Genomic DNA, 18,053 nt, shown 5'->3' on the forward strand with positions numbered 1-18,053 from the left:
GGGTTTAGCCAATGAGAAGAGAGCTACCTGGGAGTTGCTGCCTCGGTGGAGGTACGGCAGCAGGAGAGTGATGAGGGTCGAGCTCTGTTCCTTGTCATTCACAAAACGACTGATCCTGAGAGAGAGAGAGAGAGAGAGAGAATTTAATCCAAGATAATAGACCAAAAATAGACACCAAGACACAATGTAATCACCCCCTCGGAGATGAACACTCTCTCTCCCCGGGACCCTGAGGAGGACCTCCGCCCCCACTGCCGACCATCACCACGGTTACTGCCCCCCCCCCCCCCTGCTCAGGATCACCAAGGTTACGGCCTAAGGCTGGGCCATGAATCGAATCTTGATTGCGACTTAGATTTTAGCGTCAAACAATCACAAAATCAACCTAATCGATTTTTATTATTTACTGTTTTATGGAAAGGGCAGAACATCTGGATACATATCTGTATATTAATTTAGATTGGAATATTTTCTTTTCGACCATTTTGTGTATTTTTTTAAGGCGAACGTTTTTCTTTTTGGGAGTGTCTTGCTGAATAAAATGTTTTCAAACTCAAAAATAATCGTATGAATAATCGTGATTTCAATATCAACCAAAATAATCGTGATTACGACTTTTCCCATAATGGAGCAGCCCTATTGCGGCCACTCACTTGGACAGGATGCTGAGCTCCTTGGCGACCTGCGTGCGGTTCTTCTTCCTCTTGGTGCGCTCCGTGTTGCTGACCACGCCGCTGAAGAAGACGAGCAGCGTGGAGACGTGGGGCAGCAGCAGCTTGGAGCCCAGGGGCAGCCCGTCTGGGGGGGGGGGGGGGGGGGGGGGGGGGGGGGGGGCATGTTAATCACCACGGATACAAGGTACCAAAGAAGAGGGTCTTGATGCACACTTTTATTTGATTATTTTCTTAGTATTGTCCTGGTTGGTTTTATCCTTTTTTATGTTGCATGTTTTCAGTTTGTCATGTGGTTTTTTACTTGTACTTAGATTTGCTTTGTCAATAAAGTCATGGTCGTTATGCAGACCCTTGACTCTGAGCCCAATGTTACACTCTCTCACTTTCAATCACACTAACGCTCTCCAACACCACTATAAGCTCTCACACAGTGTGTGTGAGTGAGTGAGTGTGTGAGTGAGTGAGCTAGTCTAACCTGAAACAACAGCGCCCTCTGGGGGCTGGGGGACCACACAGCCGTTGACATCGAGTTCCAGCATGGTCTCCGTGGCAACAAAGTCGGGGGAAGTGATGAGGGACTCGGCGATATCCAGGACCATGGTGGTGGTGGCCTGGGAGATCTTCTTGGCGGACATTATTGAGAAGACGTTGAGGAGAACGTCACATTCGGGATGGTCAGGTCGCCGCTTGGCCATCAGAGGGAAGAACCTGAGGGAGAGAGAGGAAGAGAGGGAGAGAGACATAGCAAATTGGGTCAGAGAGACATAGGGAGAGAGGGAGAGAGACATAGCACATTAGGGCAGAGAGAGAGACATAGGAAGAGAGGGAGAGAGACATAGCACATTAGGGCAAAGAGAGAGAGAGACATAGGAAGAGAGGGAGAGAGACATAGCACATTGGGTCAGAGAGACATGGGAGAGAGGGAGAGAGACATAGCACATCAGGGCAGATAGAGAGACATAGGAAGAGAGGCAGAGAGACATAGCACGTTAGGGCAGAGAGAGAGACAGGAAGAGAGGGAGAGAGACATGGGAAGAGAGGGAGAGACATCCCACAGTAGGGGAGAGGGAGAAAGACATAGGAAAAGGAAAGGGGGAGAGGGAGTGACATAGGAAGCAAGTGGGAGAGAGACAGAGAGCCAGAGGGAGAGACACACAGGAAAAGAGAGATTGCAGTTTTGTGCTCAATGTTCCATGCTGTGTAATGGAGAACCCATTAGCGAGCGTCTGAACACGGTGTTCCACGGTTCCGACACGGAGGCGCTGCAGGAGGCGGGAGCTCACCTGGGGTTCTTGCTCCAGGCGTGGATGAGCTTGAGCAGCGGTGTGGGGGAGTAGGGGCTCTCCATGGACAGACGACACACCTGGAACACAAACCCTCCACACGTTACCTTACATCGTCACCTGCGGCGCTAGTGAAGGCATTAGAGGGACCGCATCAGAGGGACACTGCCCCCCGCCCCCCCCCCCCCAGCCGCCGGACCCCCCGCTGCACCCACCTGCGGCCACACCCCGGCCAGGAAGATGGCGTCCAGCTCCTGGGAGGTGAAGGCGTACGACTCGAAGCCCTCGAAGAAGTCGAGCACCCGGAGGCCGCCCAGCCGACGCAGCTTCTTCAGGGGGGCGATGCACCCGGGCTTCAGCTGGAGGAGGGGGAGGGGGAGGAGGAGGGAGGTGAGAAGAGACGGAGGAAGAGGAGGAGGATGGAGTTAGGAGGAGGAGGAGGGTAGGAGGGAGGTAAGAAGAGGAGGAGGGGGGTAAGAAGAGGAGGAGGAGGAGGGAGGTAAGAAGAGGAGGAGGAAGAGGAGGAGGAGGAGGAGGAGGGTAGGAGCGAGGTAAGAAGAGGAGGAGGAAGAGGAGAAGGAGGATGAGGATGAAGTTAGCAGGAGGAGGAAGAGGAGGAGCAGGAAGAGGAGAAGCAGAGAATTGATGGGGAAGAGGAGCAGGAGGTGGAGGAAGAGGAGCAGGAGGTGGGGGAAGAGGAGCAGGAGGTGGGGGAAGAGGAGCAGGAGGTGGGGGAAGAGGAGCAGGAGGTGGAGGAAGAGGAGCAGGAGGTGGGGGAAGAGGAGCAGGAGGTTGAGGAAGAGGAGCAGGAGGTGGGAGTAGGGGAGAATGGGGAAGAAAGGCAAAAGGTCATCACGTCATTCAAACCTCATCTTCCACAAAACACAACGATCAAAGGTGTTTCCTCTCCCTACCTGCTCCCTCTGGTCCAGGATGGCGGAGTTGGAGGCGTTGAGGCTGAGGATGATCTGCAGCACCTGGGGCAGGTGGCCCTGGATCAGGTGGCCCAGCTTGTCGATCACCACGGTGATGACGTTGAGGAGGCTGTGCTGCCGGCCCAGGGGCAGCACGGCCGCCACGTCCGTCTGGCTCACGGCGCGCTCCACCGCCTCCACGCACGAGCCTGGACGGGGAGGGCGGGGGGATTACTCACTCATCGTTTAGTCAACGAGCAGATTCATCCATCATCCATCGCAGTTAATCAGAACCAGGACATGAAGGAGCAGGTAGGGGGTAGGGGGAATCAAACCCAGAACCTTCAGAGCAGGAGTAACGGGCCCTGGTTACATTTGTCACTTTAGTACGGCTTGTGTTCTAGGTTTGTTCGCCAGCATTTAGAGCTCCTTGTCTAGAAGTCATGGCATGAGCATAGCATAGTGCTGCTGTGCTGCTCCACAGACCAGTGTGCTAACCCCATAGGTGAGACTGGGAAGAACACATGTCAATCAATCAATCAATCCAGATCAATCCTCATAGGTCTCTTACAACCCAGCACGAATAAAATATGTTTAAAAGTTCCACCCTTAAGACCATCAAGTGGCTGATGTTGAGACGCAACCAGGTGCCATTTTGAACTGGCCTGAACCCTTGGCTGTGAAGTAGGGGCGCTGTGAGACGGAGGAACCCTCACCCTGAGCGTGGTGGCCCAGCGGCTCCAGCAGCAGGCTGATGAACATGCCCAGCTCCTCGGCCTGGCAGCCCCCCAGGAAGCGCAGCACGATGGAGGAGCGCACCGACGCCGACGCCTTGCCCTGGAACTTACTGCTGCCCTTAGAGCGCAGGCGGCCGAACAGGATCCTGAGGGGAGGGGAGGGGGGGGGGGCAGACACGTTACTTAAGGTGGGGGCGGTACAGGGCCGGGGCACACGCATCAGCTAATGTGGGGGCTACAACGAGCCACAACGAGGCCTTTCAACAGCAACGATGCAAACAAGGGAAACAACAACACAACAGGAGGAATAACAGACAGACAAACAGACCGGAAGACAGACATGTTGGTGATAAGGAGACAGACAGACATGTTGGTGATAAGGAGACAGACAGACATGTTGGTGATAAGGAGACAGACAGACATGTTGGTGTTAAGGAGACAGACAGACATGTTGATGATAAGGAGACAGATAGACATGTTGATGAGAAGGAGACAGATAGACATGTTGATGAGAAGGAGACAGACAGGCATGTTGATGAGAAGGAGACAGACAGACATGTTGATGATAAGGAGACAGACAGGCATGTTGATGATAAGGAGACAGACAGACATGTTGATGATAAGGAGACAGACACACATGTTGATGATAAGGAGACAGACAGACATGTTGATGATAAGGAGACAGACAGACATGTTGATGATAAGGAGACAGACAGACATGTTGATGAGAAGGAGACAGACAGACATGTTGACGATAAGGAGACAGACAGACATGTTGACGATAAGGAGACAGACAGACATGTTGACGATAAGGAGACAGACAGACATGTTGACGAGAAGGAGACAGACAGACATGTTGATGATAAGGAGACAGACAGACATGTTGATGAGAAGGAGACAGACAAGCATGTTGATGATAAGGAGACAGACAGACATGTTGATGATAAGGAGACAGACAGACAGACATGTTGATGATAGGGAGACAGACAGGCAGGTCGATGAGAGGAGGGTAACAGACAGGCGGGCAGACAGACAGGCGGGCAGACAGACCTCATCAGCAGGGGGATGAGGGTGACTCTGTGCAGGGGGTCCACTGCCTCGCCCTCCTCAGAGATGTTGAAGTGAACGATCTCCTCCTTGAAGTGCTTGTCGTCCAGAAGCCTCCCCAGGTTCTCCCTGAAACGAGACGGGGGTGAAACATCACGCAACACATCACGCAGACCGCAGTGTCTTCATTCAGTCCCTCTCAGACCCGCGTTGATACACAGGCTAACCAGTCATCAACCCAAACCAGGGTTTGATTGGTCGTTTTACTGCTATTTTGTTTTTAATTTGCAAATTTTTCTTCTGTTTCTTCATCCTCATATTTTAAATGTTTATTGAAAAGTCTTCTTCTGCTATTTACTTTAAATACGTTTGCAAACTAAATAAAGGGTATTTATAGTATAGGTTAGAAACAGGAGTCTGTTTAAATCTGTAGGAGACTTTAAATCGGTGAGATCTGTGTGACATTTTTCAAAGTCTCGAATACGGTAATATGATATTTGCGATTCTGCTAATCATCCCTGAAATGCGATGATGTGCCTCACATTTAAACCCTGTCCAGTCCCCAGATCCATTAGGACCGCTCTACTACAATGGAGGGCCCTCATAGCCAGGCGTCTCTCAGGGGGCTCCCGGCGCTGGAACCAGATAGCTTAATGACACGCCACCGGGCGCAGAACCAGCTACCCCCATTGTTCAGCCGGCCTGTTAACATTCCTCCAAAAAGACCAGAGAGCTTCCTGCAAGAGAGGAGACTCTGGGAAATACAGACTCTGATCTATATCAGGGGAGAGAGTCAGAGAGAGAGAGAGCGAGAGATATAGGGAGAGAGAGAGATATAGGGAGAGAGAGAACGTGGGGGGGATAGGGAGGAAAGGGGATGGGGGAAAGAGAGAGGGGTGGAAGAGAAAGAGAGGGGAGAGAGGGAGGTGAAAAGGGGAGGGAGGGAAGGAGAGAGGGAAAGAGGGGAGGTAAGTGGGAGAGAGGGAAAGAGAGAAAGCGAAGGGAAAGGTGTTTGGGAGAGAGGGAAAGAGAGGGGGGAGGTAGGTGGGAGACACTCACTTGTAGGGCACTATGTGTGGGTCCCTGTAGGTCAGGATGCAGTCTAGCGCAGCTTTCTGGATCTCCTGTTCGTGGTGACAGAGCAGCTGGGGAACAGACAAAGAATCAGTAGGGGAAACCTAAAGAGTTAATCAGACAGAGAGCATTAGAGACAGACAGAGCATCAGGAGAGGAGGAACAGACACAGAGAGCAACAGGAGGAGGAACAGACAGAGAGAGCATCAGGAGGAGAAACAGACAGAGCATCAGGAGGAGGAACAGACAGAGAGAGCATCAGGAGGAGAAACAGACAGAGCATCAGGAGGAGAAACAGACAGAGCATCAGGAGGAGAAACAGACAGAGCATCAGGAGGAGAAACAGACAGAGCATCAGGAGGATAAACAGACACAGAGCATCAGGAGGAGAAACAGACAGAGCATCAGGAGGAGAAACAGACAGCATCAGGGGACATTCACTACGCAGTGATACCTGCTAGAATACATGATACATGCAGTGAACATGGCCTGTAGGAGATGGGTCTTCACTCGTTACCTGGTGGTAGAGCTCGTTGAGACGAGGCTCCATGTAGAGGGAGCGGGGGTTGGAGAACTTAGCAAACACTTTCATGTGGGAAATCAGTTGTCTGGGAGGGTGAAGGGGAGAAGAAAGAAGCTAATTAATTTAACACATTTAATACATCAAATCCTTGATCTAAACATCTTTAAACCGCCAACGACCACAATTAACAGTTTTGGTCTATATTACAACATGGTGGCATGTGTTTCAGTTTAAGAGGGTGATGAATATTCATGAGGAGACATCAGAGGTTCCTCCTCGGAATGTTGTCATACTTAGCCGCCGCTCGTTTGGGGACGGGCTTCTTCTGGCGTCTCCCTCTAGCCTTCTCCTCCTCCTCCTCCTCTTCCTCCTCCTCAGAGTCCTGGTCCTCCTCTCCCTCCCCAGACATCTCCGCATCCTTGGGGGCGGGGCTTTCCTTCTTCCTCAGGTCCTGGGTGGGCGCCACCAGCAGGTCCGCGGGGAAATACTCATTGCTGCCAATCAGAACAAAGGTAGGGCGGGATGTGAGTTACAATACACGAAGCGATTGGCTGGCGGAAACATCAGTAACAAATTGCTTTGTTGACAGCCAATCGTCTCAAGTTGTTTTTGAGCCCTCTTCTTCGCATGATTAACGGCACGTTCTGTATAATGTAACACATTCACACACCGACGGCAGAGTCAACGATGCAGGGCGACAGTCAGCTCGTCAGGAACAGGTAGGGTCAGGTGTCTTGGTCAGGGACACCTCGACAATCAGCTAGGAGGAGCCGGGGATCCAACTAGCAACCTTCCGGTTACCAGCCAACCCGGAGGACAAGGGGATCTGAACCTGATGACCACTAGCCTGACAGAAGGAGGAGCAGGGGGTCTGAACCTGATGACCTCTGGCCTAACAGAAGGAGGAGAAGGGGATCTGAACCTGATGAACTGCAGGAAGAGCGGGGTGAGCTCCCGGCTGCGCGGCTCCACACAGTCGGGGAAGTGGGTCATGGCGCGCCACAGCAGGGTGCGGAAGTTGGTGAAGTCCGTCCTGGCGCCGGTGTCGGAGGTCAGCTTGGCCTGCTCCAGGAACAGCACGCCCACGTCGCCGCTCTCGATGACGTCGCAGCCCGCCTCTCCGGACAGATCTGATTGGTCGTCGTCCTCGTCGTCGCTGTCGTCCTCGTCGCGGTCCTCCCCGCGACGCTGCAGCTCTTTTTCTGAGGCACACGTTGACAGAAAGGTCGTGGGTGAGATTGCGCACCTGGAGGCGTCCTTCGGCAAGATGCCCTCACAGCTACCTGCTCGTTAACGGCACCCCTTCTGAATCACTGCAAGTAACTTTGGATAAAGGCGTCTGCTAAACGCCGTAAAAACTAGTACTATAAAAAGGTAAAGGATAGTTTAATTAAAAAAGAAATGCTTAATAAACTTAAAATCATGTAAAGTAGTTGTGCTGATTAATAATAACCAATCCATCCCTCAGGGAAACGTGTAATACACATCCTGATTCAACATCCAGGCTAGCCCTTCTAGCAAGCTATAAGTGGGCTAACATTGCGGTTAGCATGGTCGCTAACAGCCAAGCTTCTGTTAATCTGACTTTTAAAAACCTTTGCAAACTAAATAAAGGCTATTTAAAGTATAGGTCTGAAACAAGAGTCTGTTTAAATCTGTAGGAGACTTTAAATCGGTGAGATCTGGGTCTCCTACCTGCCAGTCCCGCCACGGTCTGCAGGTGTTCGTAGAAGACCTGCCAGAAGCTCTTGTTGTCCATCCCTCGGGCGTGGCTCCTGGGGTCCAGAACAACAAATCAACAGGTCACACAAGGTACATCTTAGACTCTTGAGTCTTTTTTTTTCTTTCCAGAATGATGATTAGAATGATTCCAGCAGGTAGACTAAGGACATTGGGATTCAAATCAGCTCAGAGTCAAATTCCCTAACTGCTACAGTATCCTCTCCCTTCATAAAATATACGTTATGCTCAAAACCTATGCAAAAAAAACAATGCATATAGATCGACTTTTCACACTATATACATTCACTGATTTAAGATCAACAGAATTAATTAGAATGATCTTCCCAAAAAACAAAGCGCTAAAAGCCCTAGCGTACTAAAATGAGGCCTAAACAGTGAAAAGGCGTATCTGAGTAAATGTACGAGTAGTGCTAACAGGTACTTACACCAGCAGCTCGATGACAGGGTCCCATAGAGACTTGAAGTTGATGTAGAGCATCGCTATCAGGTAGCGCAGCGGCACCTGAACACACACACATACATGTCACGGCTGGTGTGATGCCACAGGTCCGACCGTTGGATTGACCAATCAACTGTCAGTCAGCGACCGCTGGGGGGACTTCAAATCACTGGTTTTAGAGGAAAACCAGTCACCAGAACGCCCAAATCTCAAGTGAAATGAACCAAATCGTATAAAATGTAGAATTACGATTTAAATATGGACTCTAATTGTCATCCATAGGATAAATAATTAATGACTGCATGCCCACACATAAATCAGCTTGATGTGAGTCGGAGTGGCTCTTGTAAGAAACAGACAAACAGTCTGAACATCAATATAGTCCCACCCCTAAATAAAATAAAACTATCTCTACCGAGTCAGGAGAATGCATTTGTTTTTAACTTTAACACTAGGCAGGGGACTAGCATCAGGTGGGGGGGGGGGAAGGGGGCCGCGTTGCCACGGTGACCCCATCGGCAGGCGACGGTGGGCTCCTCACCTGCTGGAAGGTTCCGGGGGGCCCCTGCGGCAGGCAGCCCTGGACCAGGTCGTGCCTCAGCTTGCGGAGGTGCAGCAGCTTCTCTCTGTAGTCCTGCACGGTGGCCGGGACGCGCTCTGCCTGCAGGCACACGGCGAACACGGGCTGCACCGCCTCGCTCTCCTCGCCCTGGAGACGGAGAGAGAGAGGGAGGGATCAGCCTCAGACAGAGCGACCGGGGGGAGACGCAACACACATACACAGACCACGCAGACCAGAGAGATGGATAGAGCAGCAGATAGACAGACATATAGGCCAAGACAGACAGACAGACAGAGAGATAGATTGATCCCCGACTGGTCAACCAACACAGAGAAATAGATAAGACACATGGAGCATTAGCATGATGGATGGACAGCACCATCAGACAGACAGATGTTCAAACAGACAGGCCGACAGACATAAGGGCAGGAAGTCAGACGGACTTCACTGCAGTGTCCCTCCTGTTTGTCTTACCTCTGTCTGGACAGGAAGCTCCGCCGCAAAGTGAGTGAATATCCTGAGCGTCAAGAGGCGGATCTGGGAAAAAAAACAATGGGAGTGTCTGGAGTTAGTGATGTCATAATTTATGCATTTTTAATCGGAACTGATGCTAACTTAAAGCGGACTGTTCAAGCTCAAGCCCTTGGAGGATAAAGGACATCGGATCATCGTACCAAAGCACCCTGCTCACTTCCTGGAGCCGCTTGTTACCTTGGCAATGTTGGACGACACGTTGGCGTGAAGAATCTGGTACACCTCCAGCAATGCATTGTGGGTCCTGTGCTCGGAGAGGCCCCCGAGGGCCAGGCGGGTGTAGTAGAGGTCGCCCAGCAACAGCGCAGACAGATCTGTGGGGTACTTCCTGTCCGCAACAGGAAATGAGAAGAAGATGGCGTCAAGAGAAAGGCCTGCAGTAACCATGGTAACCATGGTATCCATCCCATTAAAAAGCATTTAAAGAAAAAAATATGGAAAACACCAGCAATCCTTATTTCAGCTGAAAAGCTGTTTCAGGAGGATTTCACCTTTTGATTCAAACTTATTTCAGAAATCTGGAAAAGTGTATTGGCCCATGTAGAACCAACTATATACACCATAGAGGTTCACAAAAAAGGACAGAGCACAGACTTCCACGCAGGGATCTCTAGGTTCTGAACCGCCAGGCCCAGAGCGACAGACGGAGCCCCAGGTCACAGAGCCAAGCCTCAGCCCTGATACCCTGACCTTGGAGTCAGATATCCGGAAGAGATCTAGCTAGATTCCTACCACAGAAGAGCCATTTACTCGCGCGCGCGCGCACACACACACACACACACACACACACACACACACACACACACACACACACACACACACACACACACACACACACACACACACACACACACACACACACACACACACACACACACACACACACACACACGCACACGCACCCGCACCCGCACCCGCACCCGCACCCACCAGGGGGTAAACCCTGGGTGGGGGAGCTCATAACTCTGTGGGCCCAGTGGGGGGGAGGATCAAAGGAGCGCGGTCCCGCCCAGTAACCAGTGGAGTGCACTGGTCCGACTCTGGCGCCGGATGACAAGAGACCTCTTGAACATCGCGGCACACTAGCATTTGTTTCTCTTTTAATGTGCTCGTGAGGGCGGCCGATACGCCTCGATCGTCCCTTCATCCCTTCGTCTTCCCGCCATCCGACTCTGAAATGCCCTCCGCGAACAACGGATCTGAATGAACATGAACTCACAAAGTAGCGCGCTGTCGCCCAGACGATACATGAATCGTACTGGCATGAACTCAGAAACACACCTAGAGAGAAGAGAAGTTGTGTGTCCTTGACTCCGTTACTTTGTATTCTAACCGTGGCCTCGTTCCATTGTTTCGGGTTGTTATCGGAACGCGAGGCTAAATTTAGGACCTCACTCTCTACCCACTCTGAGTAGATATTGGTAGATTGATGACATACACCCATATCACCACACACACACCCTATCTACTCTGTGTCATTCCTAGACATCTTTAACACACACTCTTATCTCACGAACACACACACACACACACACATGTATCTCACCAACACACACACACCTGTGTCTAACCAACACAGACATACAAACATTTACACACACACACACACACATCTGTATCTCTCACACACACACACACACACACAAACACGCATACATCTTTATCTCACACACACGGGAGAAGTACTCACTGCAGGGTGGCCACGACCTTGTCCACTGGCACCAATGAGAGCAGGTGGGCGGAGCTATCCAGGGTGAGCAGACAGCTGAGAGCCTGTCTGGCCACAAACAGACCCGCTGGGCGAGGGGGAGAGAGGGAGGGAGGGAGGGAGGGAGGGAGGGAGGGAGGGAGGGAGGGAGGGAGGGAGAGGCATGTATCTTATCAGATTAGGGTTTAGTAGTAACTGAACATTCAGAACATATCTAGAACAAAACAGAAGCAGTGGTTACAGTTGCACAATGTAGGTGTACAGTCTAACTTGGGCTCACCTTTCCCGAGTTCCTGGGTCTGGATCAGACCCAGGAGGCGGTTCAGGAGGTCTGTGACGGCTGGAACCACACTGGTGCCGGCCAGAGGCCTGCAGGGGAACCACAACCACCATTTAGCCTCGCTTCAGGATCGGAAACAACCACTTAGAGCACCGCCAAAAGGTGGAACTCAATGTACGACCGATCGAGAGAGAAGAGAGAGAACAGAGCATACCTGAGGTGGGGCAGCAGCACCAGGGCGGCCCAGGGGAGTGACAGGTCAGAGATGGGCTGGTCTAGAGGCAGCTGGATCAGAGACAGAATCTGTTCTGGGACCAGCCGGCTCTCATCCTGCTCCTCTGGGTCACAGGATCCGGCCTGGGGGGTCTCTTTGCTGCTGGGGTAAGAACACATGTTAGGATTCACAACAGACAGCCGTATTAACAAGTGTTAGTGGTTGGCACATCCTTACTGTAACAACAGCGATATATTGTTTCTCTATCAAAGTCGCTTTGGATAAAAGCGTCTGCTAAAGGTTTCCCTGCAGCGCCGCTGTGACTCACCCCTGGGGCGGGGCGCCGGTGAACAGCAGGGGGTAGACCTCGAAGGCCATGGAGCCGTCGCTGGGCGGGGGGGCCTTGGAGAGGATGAGCTGCACCAGGACCTCCAGGCCCCGCTGGGGGGTGCTGGGGTCCGCGCTGCGCAGCAGACCGGAGGAGAACCGCAGCAGGGTGGGCAGGAAGAGCTGGGGGGGGGGGGGGGGGGGGAGATAAGGGTTACAAACTACATTTAGGAACAGATGTAACCAACCCTCCAACCTGGTGAAGCGGTAGTAGTCTGATTTGTTTTTGGTCCATGAGATGTTGGACCCCCCCCCAGCCCGGCTCACACCTTTTCAAACTGCTTCATGGTGAACATCTCCTTGGTGAACTCCAGAATCAGGTCCTGATCTATATCACTGGCAAACACCTGGGAGGGAGAGAGAGGGGGGAGGGAGAGAGAGAGAGAGGCGGGGGCGAGAGAGAGAGAGAGAGAGAGAGAGAGAGAGAGAGAGAGGGCGAGAGAGAGAGGGGGCGAGAGAGAGAGGGGGCGAGAGAGAGAGAGAGAGAGAGAGAGAGAGAGAGAGAGAGAGAGAGAGAGAGAGAGAGAGAGAGAGAGAGAGAGAGAGAGAGACGTCAGACCACACAAACACATTGCATGGTCCTAGACACAAACCCTTAGACATGCGCACACAGAAAGAAACACACATCTCCTTTCAGACACACACACACACACACACACACAGTACCGTTTGCACCGTCTCCTGGATGAAGGGGGAGGGCAGGAAGATGTTCTCCCCCAGCAGCAGGGAGGAGGTGATCTGGAGGAGGAGCTGAGAGCAGGAGGCGGGGAGTCCCGGGGTCCGGACCACCTTCATCACCGTCTGCACAGAGAGAGAGAGATGGTGACACATCGCTATGGAAACAGCGTCACGTCGCTATGGTCACCGCATCAGGTCACTATGGTGACAGCAGCACATTGTTACGTCAACCGCATGACGTCGCCATGGCGACAGCGTCACGTCGTTGTGTAACCGCATGACGACGCTGTAGTAACCGCATCACGTCGCTATGGTAACGGCACCACGTCGCTATGGTAACCGAAACACGGCGCTATGGTAAAAGAATGACAGTATAGCTAAACATCACTATGCTAACAGTTTCATCCACGACCTCACAATGGTAACGGTATCAATGGTTTCTACACATTAGATACGATCTTGACCCTCTATGTTGATACATGCTGTGCGGCCAGCTTCAGCACCATGGAAAGTAGGGGCACAATGATGTATCAGTCACTGATGTACAGCTGCCAAAATGTCTAACGTTGGAAACTAAAGTGCTGTTTCTTTCTAAACAATTAACGCTGCTGTGTTTGTAGGTGAAAAACACAACAGTTGATTGATTATGAAAAAGATTATCAATATATGTATCGGCCTAGAGCAGCGTATGAATACAGGCCATACTGGTGCATTCCTAAGGAACACCATATTAACCTCTCCATAGGTGCTATAGTGATGGACCTCCTACCTGGCAGACCGCCTGTGGTTTGGTGACCTTGGCTCCGTCCTTGTGGGAGGCCAGGGTGTGGAGAACAAACAGCAGCCTCTCCAGCTGCTCCTCCACCTGCTCCTTCAGCACGCCTTCGGGCATCTCCTCCCTCTGCAGGACCTCCAGCACCTCCACGACACACGCCTGACACACACACCCCATTCACCCCGTTACATTTACAGGTAGTGCATTTAGAAGACGCATTTATCCAAAGCGACATTTGTACATTTGGCAGAAGAAAGAGAAACCACAATGTATCGCTGTCGGTACAGTAAGGATGTTCATAGAACCAAGTGCAAAGCACAAATAACAGTTAGGTTAACCCTTTCCCTGTATACAACAGATATAGCTAGGATAAGATGCTACACAATTCAAAGTACTATTTTTAAGACGTGCAAGGACGTACAACATACGTCCTGACAACTTTTTAGGACTTTTTCTAGGACTTTTAAATGCTTCTATGAACAACCTAACAAAGTAACGTAAACAGAGTTGAATGACCCTAAAGCTTTTACATTGAATCAGTTTTGCCTTATTTAGTTTACTTTCACTTTCACTTTAAACTGAAGGTGGGATCTTTGCTGGTCTGACCGTGACGAGGAGCTGTGAAGAAGGACAAGAGCACGACCTAACATCCCCACCCGATGCAGCCAATGACGAGGCCTCACCTGCAGGGACTCCCAGAGAACCAGGAAGTGCTCCTTGTCGACGTGATTGGCTGCGGCCTGAGCCATCTGATCCAGGGCGTCCCTGACCGTGTCCCAGGGCAACCGGAGGGCAGGGTCTAGGGTGGGGCCCAGCTTCCTCAGAGCAAGGGGGAAGGCCTGCAGAGGGGGAGGAGGTGATCTTATCATCAGGGAGGGAGGGAGTAACACAAGAGTGTAACTACTAACACACAGCTAAACTGGCACTGGAACTATGAGCTAACTGTTAGGACTAACTGCCCGGTTACGCCAAGTGTAGATTAACACATGCAACTAAAAAAAGTAGTAAAAGTTTAAAAAATATAAACATACATTATTATCATTATTATTATATGATTATTAGGTAGCCTAATACTGTGATTGTTTAGTCGATTATTAGGCTACCTAGATTATTGGATAGTCTTTTAATCACAGCGCCACGTATAGTGTACATTTATCTTTGTGTTTGTAGACAATCTACAATCTTGTTGTTGCGTTGTAATCTGAGCAGCTATTTGGAACCCTCACATGAACAGTAGCGAGGTTACCGCAACAAGTCAATAGTAGCGGCTCACGGAGAGACAATGCTAACCCAGCGAACACCCCATCTGGACAAACCAAGATGAATTTTGAATTTAACAACCCGTCTGATTCTGAGGACACCAAGCAAATGCAAATCTACATCTACCTCTGTGTATCTCTTGAATCCAAATTTAATAGTGCCTCCGCTAAGACTCCACAGAAAACATTGTAATAAAATCAGAGTGGATGGCCGACCTTCTCGGCGCAGGAGTGGAACATGCAGCGGACGCCCTTGCACATCTCAAACAGCAGCTGCCCGGCGCCTTTGGCCTTCTCAGGGTGGGCCTTCAGGTCAGAGAGCATGAGAACCAGCAGGCCGTCCATGTCTGGGACCTGGAACACACACAGAGTCATCAGTAGGTGCTGCAAACCACCACTACATTGCACTCCGCTTGGAGGATGGTAAGATGAAGGCTATGGACCCTGGATATCGAATCATTCAAATGAAAAATTACGCTATGTTTTATTGATTAAAAAAAAAAACATTAATCAGTGTGGTGTCTTAAGGACGTCACCTTGGGTCAGGTTTAACAGGTGAGGTTTGGCAGTACAACACGCCAAAGACAAACCTGCACACCGGCTACTGCCAAGATTTAGAACACACCAATCACACAGAATATATTCATACATGTTGATGATACAGGATTTGTATATATCAACCATTAATTAACGTCATGCCATCAGAGACATTTATACTCATCAATAACAGATCATACAATCAAAAGATACTTAAAAAAGATGCCTCATAAAACACAACACCCACCTTTCTCATCAGGAAGGAAAAGCTCTCGGCTGCAAAGTTGCAGATGTGCTCCTTCTTGTGGGCCAGCAAGGGGCTGTAGAGCCTGGAAGAGAGAAACAGGTAACCTTCAGAGCCACGCAGAGGAGGGGGATTAACACTTTAAACGAAAAACACCATTGGGCTGTAGAGCCTGGAACAGAGAAGCCTGCTTTAGACCCACTCAAGAGTCCCACCAGTACATAGGAGAGGGGAGCTTGTGTTCATTAGGACTAACACTAGCTAACACTTCATAACGCTAACACAAACACCATGGGGATACTGGTGCTTTACGGTATGAAGGTCCAAGACAGAGAAGACCTTTCTCAAATAAGACCAGATGATATCTAGATAACTTATACAATGTGAAAATCGTATTTACAAATAAATGTGCACTTGCTTCTTTATATTACGGTGTGTCACTGTAGTGCAGACGGTAAACGTGCATTTTGAAACTCTGTGTATCTGGTTGTGGGTCTTCTGTTTGTCCTGAGGAGCACGGAGCCCCTGCTCACCTGTAGATGTTACTCATGTCCCGGGTCATCAGCCTCCACAGGTACTTGTATAGGTAAGACAGGCAGGTGAAGACCCACTCCAGCACCTCCGTGTCCTGGGTCTCCAGCAGCGGGGTGATGAGCAGGAAGAAGTCTGGGAAGTGGGGGTAGAAGTCCGTCTGGAGGTCCCTGGCCAGCCGCACCACCAGGCTGGGGGGAGAGAGAGAGAGAGAGAGCGAGTATTAATAATACAATAGTGTATTATTAATCACTTAACCAATCACAATGCTTTAAGTGTCTTATCCGATGTTTAGTCATTTATTCAGATTCCTATATTGTCCATACGGATTGACAGAAATCTCCTTTTAGACGTTTTTCTGTTAAAAAAAACATTAAAAACAGAATAAATCCTTATGTAGTAAACAGAAAGCTTCAGAGATTGTCATGCTCCGAAGGTAAACAACAGCCTTTGTTTACTACATAGTCATTCATCCACATACGACATTAATGAGCAGGTCAGGGCGTATTGCTCCAGGATGCCTACAGATATAGCTCACACACACCCATACAAACTTACTCGAGGAGGGGCTGGTAGGCCATGCTGTTCTTTACGGCGAGGTGGGCTTTCAGGCTGGCCACCACGGCCTTCTGGTGGAAGACCAGCAGGTTGAAGGTCTGGCACTGGTTGAACACGTCCCTCATTAAGGCCACTGTTGCAGAGAGGCAGAAAACCATTAACACAAGGATTAGAAACACGGGAACCATCAACAACGTAAAGGTGTTGGTAAAAACATGAGGACAATAAATGGTAAATGGACTGAAAAACCGGAATATTGGAAAGCGCTTCCCATTATTGCCTGACATTCACCCATTCATGCACACATTCAGACAGCAACGGCGGCGCAACACCCATGGAAGGCGACAGCCAGCTCGTTGGGAGCATTTAGGGTGAGATGTCTTGCTAACAGACACCTCGTGAGCAAGACACAATAACTAAAGAATGGAGGAGATGTGGGTCTGCGATCTCTCGACAAATCGATGGGGCGGATGCAAGGTCGAGGCTAGGATAGATACAGAGAGATGGAGGGAAGAGCGAGAGAGAGAGGAGAGACTGAGCAGGCGGGGTAATATAGAGAGAGGGAGGTAAAGAGAGGGAGTGGGAGAGACTGAGATGGGGGAGTAATGGAGAGAGAGGGAGAGATAGACTGAGGGAGGGAGAGTGAGGGAATAGATAAGGAAGGAGAGATCAACAACAAAGCAGACTTCTTTGTATTCACTCAATGCAAGAGAGAGGGAGACAATGAGAGCGAGTGGGACAGAGACTTATAGATGGGAGTAAAAGAGGGAGAGGAAGACAAAGAGAGAGTGGGAGAGACTGCGAGAGCAGATTAATAGAGAGATGGCGAGAAAAACTGAGAGAGGGAGAGTGATGGAATAGATAAGTAAAGAGAAATCCACAACACAGCAGACTTGATTGTATTCAATCAATGCTATGCGTGAGAACAGCAAAGTCAAGGTGTTATCTGTTCTGAGTCGATAGGCTCTGTGTGTGTGGTGGTGAGGGGTGTTGTTTTCAAGGTATCCATGATGCTGGGGAAGGGGGTTAGTCGACCCTGAGTCCCTTGGGGGGTGTGATCAATGTAAATAGTAGAATAGTGGTCTCTGTCTCTCTCTCCCTCTCTCTCTCTTTCTGTCTTTCTCTCTCCCTCTCTGTCTCTCTCTCTCTGTCTGTCTCTCCCTTTCACTATGTCTCTCTCTCTCTCCGTCTCTGTCTCTCTCTCTCCGTCTCTCGCTCTCCGTCTCTCTGTCTCTCTCTCTATGAGAAAGCATCCTCCCTATCGGGTCTCTCTTCCCTGATTGGCTCAGATCACATGCTCATGACCAGCGTCAGCCAATGGGTGATCTGCGTTCTCCTGTTCATTCATTCAT

General features: G+C 50.4%; 1 protein-coding gene across 2 annotated transcripts in view; it reads right to left on the minus strand.

Moving 5' to 3' along the window:
* Positions 1-18,053, minus strand: part of utp20 (UTP20 small subunit processome component) — a 34,654-nt gene that overhangs the window by 14,877 nt on the left and 1,724 nt on the right. Inside the window, exons 4-32 of one of the 2 annotated variants that reach the window (XM_056578400.1) lie at positions 16,702-16,834; positions 16,146-16,334; positions 15,616-15,697; positions 15,048-15,185; positions 14,256-14,411; positions 13,567-13,731; positions 12,786-12,920; positions 12,389-12,466; positions 12,061-12,242; positions 11,733-11,891; positions 11,519-11,607; positions 11,221-11,326; positions 9,708-9,858; positions 9,471-9,533; positions 8,976-9,143; positions 8,421-8,497; positions 7,948-8,027; positions 7,175-7,454; positions 6,546-6,746; positions 6,247-6,337; positions 5,715-5,800; positions 4,659-4,784; positions 3,588-3,754; positions 2,872-3,080; positions 2,173-2,316; positions 1,958-2,037; positions 1,150-1,382; positions 654-798; positions 28-115 (exon numbers count right to left, since the gene is read on the minus strand). In XM_056578400.1, the coding sequence (XP_056434375.1) occupies positions 28-115; positions 654-798; positions 1,150-1,382; positions 1,958-2,037; positions 2,173-2,316; positions 2,872-3,080; positions 3,588-3,754; positions 4,659-4,784; positions 5,715-5,800; positions 6,247-6,337; positions 6,546-6,746; positions 7,175-7,454; positions 7,948-8,027; positions 8,421-8,497; positions 8,976-9,143; positions 9,471-9,533; positions 9,708-9,858; positions 11,221-11,326; positions 11,519-11,607; positions 11,733-11,891; positions 12,061-12,242; positions 12,389-12,466; positions 12,786-12,920; positions 13,567-13,731; positions 14,256-14,411; positions 15,048-15,185; positions 15,616-15,697; positions 16,146-16,334; positions 16,702-16,834 (4,001 nt within the window). Of the gene's footprint in view, positions 1-27; positions 116-653; positions 799-1,149; positions 1,383-1,957; positions 2,038-2,172; positions 2,317-2,871; positions 3,081-3,587; positions 3,755-4,658; positions 4,785-5,714; positions 5,801-6,246; positions 6,338-6,545; positions 6,747-7,174; positions 7,455-7,947; positions 8,028-8,420; positions 8,498-8,975; positions 9,144-9,470; positions 9,534-9,707; positions 9,859-11,220; positions 11,327-11,518; positions 11,608-11,732; positions 11,895-12,060; positions 12,243-12,388; positions 12,467-12,785; positions 12,921-13,566; positions 13,732-14,255; positions 14,412-15,047; positions 15,186-15,615; positions 15,698-16,145; positions 16,335-16,701; positions 16,835-18,053 lie in introns of both variants that reach the window. The other variant, XM_056578399.1, reaches the window with a different exon arrangement.

This window comes from Gadus chalcogrammus, chromosome 19 (genome assembly GCF_026213295.1).
Source record: "Gadus chalcogrammus isolate NIFS_2021 chromosome 19, NIFS_Gcha_1.0, whole genome shotgun sequence".
NCBI lineage: Eukaryota > Metazoa > Chordata > Actinopteri > Gadiformes > Gadidae > Gadus > Gadus chalcogrammus.